Raw genomic sequence first — 9,403 nt, 5'->3', positions numbered from 1 at the left:
TTCTAAAGAGGTTTCAATCATGGGACTTTTCCATCAAATGGTTCAAGAGAAGCAAGCTGAGAAAAAGGTAGCTAAGGAAAAAGCTCAACAAGCAGCATTTGCATCAGCTTCTACTCTAGAAGGGAAACTTGGAAAAGGAAAAGCAAATACCACTACTGCTCCCCAAGTCAAGTCCAAACCACCTGGCATGGGCAAGAAAACAATGGCAACTAAAATGAAGTTATCAAAAGGAGGAAATCATCCAGATTGGCTAAGAAAGCCAAGCCAACACTAATCTCCTCTATTCAAAACCCTCTTGAAATTTCATCCCTTGAACAATCCCCTGAAAATCACCACTTCAACCCTCTCCTCAACCAGAATCCTCTCCTCAACCCCTCAATGTCAAATACTACACTGATGATGAATCCTCTCCCTCATCCTCCTCAGAAGATGATTAGGAATTGATGATGACACAAGAGGGAGAAGTATGGCAGGGACTTTAGGGGAGAATTTAGGGGAGATAGGAAGTAGAAACTATCCAGGGGCAGTTAGGGAACATTAATTGTTATTTTTTGGTTTTCTGCTATTTTTGCCCAACTGACAGTTGAACACTTGATTTTAACTTTGTTGTTTATGTTTTTGTGTGTAAAATGGGATGCTAATATGTTTATGCTATTTGGTTGTTGATAATTGAATATCTGATGATGTATTACTATCTATAGTATTTTGACTGTTGTTGATAAAAATCTGGTGCTGTACTGATATTAGGATAGTATGCTGATGATTGGTTTTTACTATAGCATTGAGAATGGATTGTGTTTGTGAATAAATGTGGATGCTAAGTATAGTGTATCTATTGAATAATGAATGGCATAGACAAAATCTGATAACAATATATTGATTGACAGACACTGCTGAAATTTTGATGATAATCTGTCAACATTCACCTACAGTAAATCACTTTATATTCTGCACATATATACTTTGAATGTATAATGTCATTTTCTATATGACATGAATAAAATTTGCTGGAATGAATAAGCAAAATAAGCACTCACTTAGGGGGAGCAATCCTCATTTTCTGCAAGATTAAAAAGAATAAAAAGACATTGTGCTGTTAATTAAGGAATGTTTTGTCATCATCAAAAATGAGGAGATTATTGGCTCCATTAGTTTTTGATGATAATAAAACATTCCCATTTCATTTGTGTCTAATATTTCTACTTGAGTGTGCAGGACAAAATTATATGCAAATAAATGATCAATCATTAATATGCACATACCAAAGAGCATAAAAATAAGGAAGTAACAATTGATCAACAAGACAAAAGCCCCTTAGTCAATTAATGAAAAGTTAGTTAGTTAAGATTTAAATCAAAGGTTGGCGGGCTAAAGAGTATTGAGAGACAGAACCAACTTAGTCGACCAAGGAATGAGTTAGTCAACTAAGTACACACTGCCAGAACTATCAAAAACTGGGAACAGGAGATAGAGACGACTTAGTCGACTAAGATATCTGTTAGTTGACTAAGAGCATTCTGTCTGCAAGTTTAAACTCTGCACTAAAAGACAGATTAACAGTTAGAACTAACTCCCAACTGTTTCCAACGACCAGAAAACTGTCAAACTTCCATCAGAGTTGTTTCTCAAAGTATAAAAGAGAGTTCTAACGGCTAGAAATATAGAGAGAAGAATTAAAGGCTTCCAAGTAAAAAAAGCTCAAAAACTAGCAAAAATCTCTATGCACTTTACTGCACTCAATGCCCATTTTTGTAGTTGTGTTTTGCACTTCAACTTGTACCACTTAGATCAACTTTGTGATCATAGGTACACTTCTATTTCATTTCTCTTTATGTTTTTAAAGTGAAAGGGTCACTCTAAGGGGTTCAATCAAGTTAGGATTACTTGTTTAGATAAGGGTTCTAACTTAGCCTTGAAAAGTTAGGTGTTGAGTTATAATTGAGCTTGGAAAAAACTATTGTAAAAGGTTTTGGCTGAGCCTGGTAAAAGCCATTATAAAGCTTGGTGAAAGCTTGTGAATTTCACCGGTTCTTAATGGATTGTTTGGAAAATCTTTGGTTTGAACAATCAAAGTAATGGATGTAGGTCTTGGACCGAACCACTATAAATAACCGTGTGTTTATCTGTTCTGTTTTCAATTTTTATTCATCTTTAAGTTCTTTCTTTTATTGTGCATTTATCTCCAATTACATGTTAATCTTTGAAAAAGCCAAAAAGTGCTATTCACCCCCCCTCTAACACATTTATTTGGGTCCAACAAAAGCGTCGATCTGGCACCTTAGTGGTCAAATTTGACCATATGGTGATCCAGATCAACATTCCATTATGTCGACCACATCTCCATGACTAAGCAAAAGAAAAAGAATGGAAAGAAAAAAAATTAAAATAAAAAGTTTAATATTTTAATTATCAATTATAAAAACTTAATATTTTAAATTTAAAAATTAAAATTTTTTAATGGAAATAAAAATTAAATGATTAGAAAAGAAAAGTTTACTTAATTTTGTCTTTTGGTATAAAGTTTAGTAAATTAGATAAAGGGTATTTTGTTTTTGATGAAAATAAATCCTATTATAATAAAAGGTAGTTTCATTATTTTATTATTTATTTTTTAATTATTTTTACCAAGCAAACATTAAAATAAATTATAATAACAATTCTTACTTTATGAACCAAATTAGATAATAGTTACTATATCCTATTCTATTTCCACAAAATAATTAATTTATTCTATTCCACAAATCACTTTATTCTATTTCCACATAATAATTATTTTATTTCATTCTATTTTATTTTTTTTCAAAAAGTAATAAATTAGAAGATTTATCATCATAGAGATAAAATGATATAAAGAAATTATCTGTTTTGGAAATAAGCCAATGTGGATGACACTCCAAATAGTGGCCCCATTCATTTGAAATTGAAATTCTGATGAGATTCATGTTAAACATTCGTCATGATGCATGTCTATCTAATAAACCATGATGATCCATCAATGCTTACAAAGTGTCTATCGTTTACAACCTCGACTATCAAACACTGAGGGGTGTCTTTCCTTTATGTGCCCATTAGACCTAGCAATTCGTGTTTTTATGTCACAAACATGTCAGACACGATTAAACACGAAACACGTTAAGGTTAAATACGAACACAACACGTTTAATATTCGTATCTTAAATTTAAAACACGTACACGTATATGTTTAACAAACATGTAACACGACACGACACGATTAACACGTTTATTAAACATGTCAATATATGACACGACACGATTAATAACACATTTAACACGATTAACACGTTTAACATGATTAAATAAAAATATTTACAATTAAATATAATTTTATTATTTAAATTTAAAATCTATAATTATAAAAATAATTATAACAAAATAAAAATAATAATAACATCAAATATAATAATTTAGTATAAATAATATATGTAAAATTCATTATCATATAATATGATAAAATACATCATTAACATCTAACTTTCAAATACTAGTAATATAAAAAATCATTCATAATTTTCAATTGTAATAATTACATTATTACATTTATAAAATTAAAAAACTTATTAAAATAATTATTTAAAATTATTTATATAAAGTTAAAATAATCTTTAACTATTATTTTTTAATAGGTTAATAAACTTATCATGTATACACGTTTAAACACGATAACACGTTTAAACACGATAACAGGATTAAGTAAACATGTTTAAACATGTTTTAAACGTGTTTGTCGTGTTTGACACGTTAAGACACGAAAATTTTCATGTCTTAACGTGTCAAACACGATTAGATACGAAACACGTTAAGACTAAACCCAAAACTTATTTAACCCGTGTCTTCTCGTGTCGTATCCAAAATTACCAGGTCTAGTGCCCATAACATCAAGTATAATTCCGTTTTATTTAAAGAATATCGAATTTATCCTCTTATAACTTGAAAATTTTTTTTTTAGCAAAAAACAATTGCAAACTTTTATGGTATAAAATTTGATGCTTTATAATTACTGTTCTTAAAACAGTAAAATTAGAACAATTCAAAAAAGAGTTAATTACTGTTCAAAGAACATTATCTGATTCCAAACTAGTTATTATATTAATTAATTTCACTCACTGTTGGGCACATGAAGAACCCTACATATGTTTCATTATTTCATACTTAGGTAACTAGTATGTGTGCTAATTGCCAGTTTCTCCAAAATTAGAAATTAGCTGAATATACATCACAACAGCAAAGAAGTATAACAAAATGACAGTTGGAATTTAATGCCAATAAAACTTTCAAAATTCAAATGCTTTAAGCGTAAGTACTTTATAGTTTGACACCATTGTATATTAAACCAAAATAAATAAATATTCCTTTTTAATTGTAAATTGCATATTTCTTATTCTTATATGTCATTACAATACAAGTTCTCTCTGTTGTGGATCACTATGAATCTTTAGATGAGAAATAAAAACCTACCATTTTCCCATTGTGCATGAGAATTAAGAAATGATCCCAAAGGCATTTTCTCATTGGCAGTACATGCATTTTATTTTGAAGTTTAATTCAATATATATAATGCATAATTCTTAATTTACAAGTAATTTATGAGTATGAAAATATCTATTTCTGCTCCTTGTTGATTTAAAAGGACGTGTAAATTTGCATCTGACTCAAGATATGCTCAAAGTTGTCATTAGATTTTTGGATGGGATGTGAATGCATGCCTTCGTATGTTGTCACGACAATTCCTTCATCTCTGGTTAACCTTTGAACCTGTTTCTTCACGTTGCATCCTTGGTGTGTACATCGATAGTAACTTCTGTAAAACAATAATTGAATTAAAGATAATATGATAATAAATTAATAATAATTCTACTTAAATCAATTACGTTTTAAATGTTAATCTATACAGATATATGAAGCCGTAAAAACTCTAGAAAGGAAAAAAGTCTAACGGTAAACGCATGTTATTATAACTTAATCTAAGGATCAAATTTTAGTCTTATAAAGGTAACTACGTTAACTTTATATATCATTTCAGCTAACAAGTTGAAGTTTTGGGAGATTTTTGGTTCCAAATAATTGATTTCCAACTTCAATTACATGCATAGAAATAATTGGACAACTTCAGAAGCATGCATGGTTAAAATAATTAAATTAGTGGTGTGTTTGTCATGCATGCACGTGTATTCATGTGAACCTATTCGTCATTGGCATTTATTTAGCTATAGTCAATAGAGGCAGAGCTAAATATTTCATTGAAGTTGACTTTAACAGCAAAATAATAATTTTGAAGGGTCATAAATAATTAATGAATGAAGACATTCCATGAGTTGGCTACTTCAAATGAAGCAAGTAGAAATTGGAAAATTTTTTACTGTCACTTCGGTCATGGCCATTTATAAAATTTCTACAGATCAGGACATCTACTGACCTTGTTTGTCCAAGTCAGATCATACATGTACTATATATGTTTGACATTGGGACAGCATGTAAATTTAGAGAGCTAACTAGATATAGTAAGGTTTTGTTTAGCATTGTAATAAGCAAAAATAACTTCTTGATTTGCCATAGACCAAAGTAAAAATATGTAAGAAAATATGCCAACCATAAACTTAATTCAATAATTCGATATTAATTTCCTTATTTACAGCTAAAAGATTCAGCATAAATATATTAATTTCTTATATATGAAAGTTGTAAATTCCGTTAATAGTGCATTAATTAACAACCTTAGTTAAAAGAAAACAGCAAGAGTTACAAAGATTTTATTATTAAATTACAAGGGTCAAGAAGGTTACAATATGCATAAACAAGGGAAAACTTTGCTAAAGCAAGTGCAAGTCTTAACTACCGAGGCACAAGTCTATGGCCTAGTGCATGCCTAGCCAGTTTGTATATATATTTTGGTATAACAAATTAAACAAGGCCAACACTGAGAACTGTGAATCTCTGCTCAAATATATCTCACTTCTAACCAGTTCGATTATGTAATTTCAATTCCTAGGGTAGTTGTGCCTAATTTCAGTAAATTTTAATGCTTGTGAAGCTTACAAGTGGAATTTGCAAGATGCATGGAATATAGGCAGCCAATGTACATATAGAGTTCTGAGATTGTGGTTCATGATACATTAAATCCATGAAGAAGAAAGCAAGCTGGAGCTTGATTTTGTAGTGAAAAATAGACCTGCATCAAATTACCATAAGAGTACACTTATCCATAGCACCTCATAAGTTCCCCTCTATTTTCACCATTACACTCATTTTCCTCCTGCACTACTCCTTTTTTAGGTTCCCATTTATTATTGTCTGGCCTCCATCGCCTACTTGTGTATGGATTATATATGGCCACATGACAACATCAATAAGCTTGAAAGCTTTCGCCACTTCTTGCTTTTGTTGTTGTCCGGCTATTTATAATTCTGCTTTAATTAATGAAACTTTTCTGTACGTAAGGTTAAAGTTAAACCGGCCTATCTAGGCCGAAAGGAGTCGTAAGTTACAAACCATGACAAACAGGGTCACCCCGGCCCAATCTAACGCCCTAAGTTAGGGTGCAAGCCTTTTGGTTTTAGGCTGGCAACCTTTCCCTCTTTCTTCCTTAATTTTTCTCCTCTCTCTCTTTTTTACAACTTCATCCTTTCGCTAAACTGTCTAGGCAGTACGTGTGTTAGCAAGTACTTAATGCTGGGTTCGAACTAAAATTGAAAAGGTAGGCAGAGACAAACTGTTGGGACACGATCATATATCAATGACACTAAAGGGTTTAATATTTGTTTGATCAATATTGCCTTGGGAGGAAACCAAGATGTTCTGAAAGAGTCATCACTTGCTGAAAGACGCTTTAGATGATACTAAGTAATCAGCTGATCAATTTATCGTTTCTAAGAAAGGATCAGTTTACTCCAGGATGGAAGGGACGAATAATCTCCGGTACCTTCCCATAAACGTAGAAACATTTGCACAGCGATTAAGAATTTGCATACAGTTGTAATTAATTCTTTTGGTCATGAATTTGGATTTTCCAGTGCTATAAAAGGAATTTGTTCTTCATTTTTCAGCAATCAGAGTCAAGTCTTCATATGGCATCCTTATTTTTTTACTCTGAGACATTGGATATGTAGCCGATGAAATTCTATCCCTTAGATTTTAAGTAAATGTTTTATGCAATATACAATACAGTTCATATCTTCAGCAAGGGTCAAATCCTAATCATCGGAACTCTTTTCGAATCTGAAGATTCTGAAGTAGCTACTTTGTTTTTATATGTGCATCTAAGATAGACATCCATGATATGCTAAATCCATGACTCGAAACAATTCACTTAATAAATATCAAACAGGAAGGAATAGACTCCGACAAGGGGAAGGGGAGCTTTTTGCGTACCTTGGAAATTTGTTATTCTTCACAGCTTTCTGCCCATATTTTCTCCATCTATAGCCATCATCAAGAATATCAACTTGGCTTCTTGTTTGAAAAGCATATCTCGGCTTTCTTATCTTTTTGTCTCCCTTTTTCTTACCTAATTTCACTTCAGTTTCAGTTTCAGTCCCAGCCAAGCTGTTGATCTCAGGAAAGTTTTTGTTCTGAGAAATGTTGTGCACATTCAAGCTGGCCGGAACTTCCATTTCCGCCATTAATCCCAATAGCCCATTAGCCTTGCTACCTTGAAATTCAGCATAACCAAGCGAATTCGTCATGTTTAATGACAAGGAAGATGCTGATAATGTCGATGAATTAGGGGAAAATCCCTGAAAATTTTCCATGTTAAAAAGACAGAGAAGAAGAAGAAGAAGAAGGAACAGAGAGAGATAGAGAGAAGAGAGGCAGAGAGATGTGATGATATAGTGATTATAAAACGAATTATTAAGTGTGAAAAATGCTTGTACGGTGAGACGATGCAAAGGAAATTTAAAACAGGAAGGCGGCTATAGCAGTCATCTCCCTTATCCTATGTCCGCTGTCGTGAACCGCACGTAAAATCGATTTATAGTGGAGATTAGTAAAAGAAGCTGGTACAACAAAGATACTTCTAGTATAGTATTATTTTTATTTTCTTTTCTGTGGAATAGAGAGGGAAATATTAGAGAGATTCATGATTATAGGTAAGAAAAGAAAGTAATGCTGGCCATTGCTATAAAATCTAATACTAGTATAAATTACTATACAGTATAATAAATCTTAATTGGTTTTGACCAGATTTCAGTTTCGTCCATGACTACTTTTCTTTGAGCATTTTGTTTATTGCTAATAGGTTTATATAAAAAATAAATTGAGCTAATTAAACATTTATTTATCGCGTTGGGCAGAGTCAAACAGTTTACTGGTCAGCATATGCGTTCTGGATTTCAGTTGTGTTCTTCCATGTATGTCATCCTCTTGGCAACAAAACGCCAGCTCTGGCATGTCTAGAACCACATGGTTCCCTTTCCTCTTCCACTGTGACAAACATGACAAAACTCCGCCTCTTAAGTGGGCGAACCAACAAGAAAAGAAGTTGAGGAGAAAAGACAACACATTTCCCAGTAATCCCCGTATTAAAGAGTAATGAAAAATGATTCTATACATCCCCAATAATCTTTTTTTATTATTATTTTTACTTCACAAATAGTTTAACTAAGATTGTCACCGTGCCTGTTCGATTATAAATAATAAAATTTATAAATTAACATAGTCATTTAAGTGGTCACGTGCCAATATATAGAGTAATCATCTTGATTAATTTGAAAAATGTTTGTATTCCAAACAATTTTAATTAATATCAATGCATCTATCATTGTAGAATAATTAATTGGGAAGATATACAGATTCAATATATTTTTTAGATCATGTAATTTTTAGCCAAAATATTTCAAGCTCAAAATCTCGGTAATAATGACCCAGTTTTCAAAATTAAGAACAAGAAAAAAAATCATTAGATAATCTCATTTGTTATCCATCCGTGCCTAATTTTTATATAAAAAAATATACATACATACATACATATATATTATGTATGTATGTAAAAGGGATTCTACTTATATCAGTTATTAGTTTACACAATTTCATATTTTTAATATGATTTATATTTGATTAATCTATAATTTATGTATATATAAACTATATATTTAGGATGTTTTAAACATTTTTAATGTTACATATAGGATGTTAATCCACAGTTAAGCTACTAGTTCCACAATATTATTTGATAAATAAGCTCCATTATTTCCTTACACTTGGAGGCATGATCAGTGCAAGATTGATGGGATTCAAATGGATGTAGAAAGTTGGAAATCTGCAACTATTGCTAGTCCGTTCTCTTTGACTTAAACAAGGCCAAAAGAGAGGAGCCGAAGCGGAGAAAATTCATATCTAAGTATGCAATAACGAGCCGAAAGAAATATTTATATGTCCATTTATACAT

The 9,403-nt window shown here is 31.4% G+C and overlaps 1 protein-coding gene across 1 annotated transcript; it reads right to left on the bottom strand.

The window, feature by feature from the left end:
* On the bottom strand, positions 4,373–7,890 carry LOC18608942 (probable WRKY transcription factor 75). The gene is made up of 2 exons (XM_007043867.2): positions 7,387–7,890; positions 4,373–4,819 (listed from the first exon to the last, which is right to left on the bottom strand). The coding sequence occupies exons 1-2, from the start codon at positions 7,764–7,766 to the stop codon at positions 4,642–4,644; spliced, it is 558 nt and encodes a 185-aa protein (XP_007043929.1). The 5' UTR covers positions 7,767–7,890; the 3' UTR covers positions 4,373–4,641.

This window comes from Theobroma cacao, chromosome 2 (assembly GCF_000208745.1).
Source record: "Theobroma cacao cultivar B97-61/B2 chromosome 2, Criollo_cocoa_genome_V2, whole genome shotgun sequence".
In the NCBI taxonomy this organism is placed as follows: Eukaryota; Viridiplantae; Streptophyta; class Magnoliopsida; order Malvales; family Malvaceae; genus Theobroma; species Theobroma cacao.
Note: the sequence above shows the minus strand (reverse complement) of the source record. Positions and strands in the feature narration are given on the sequence as shown.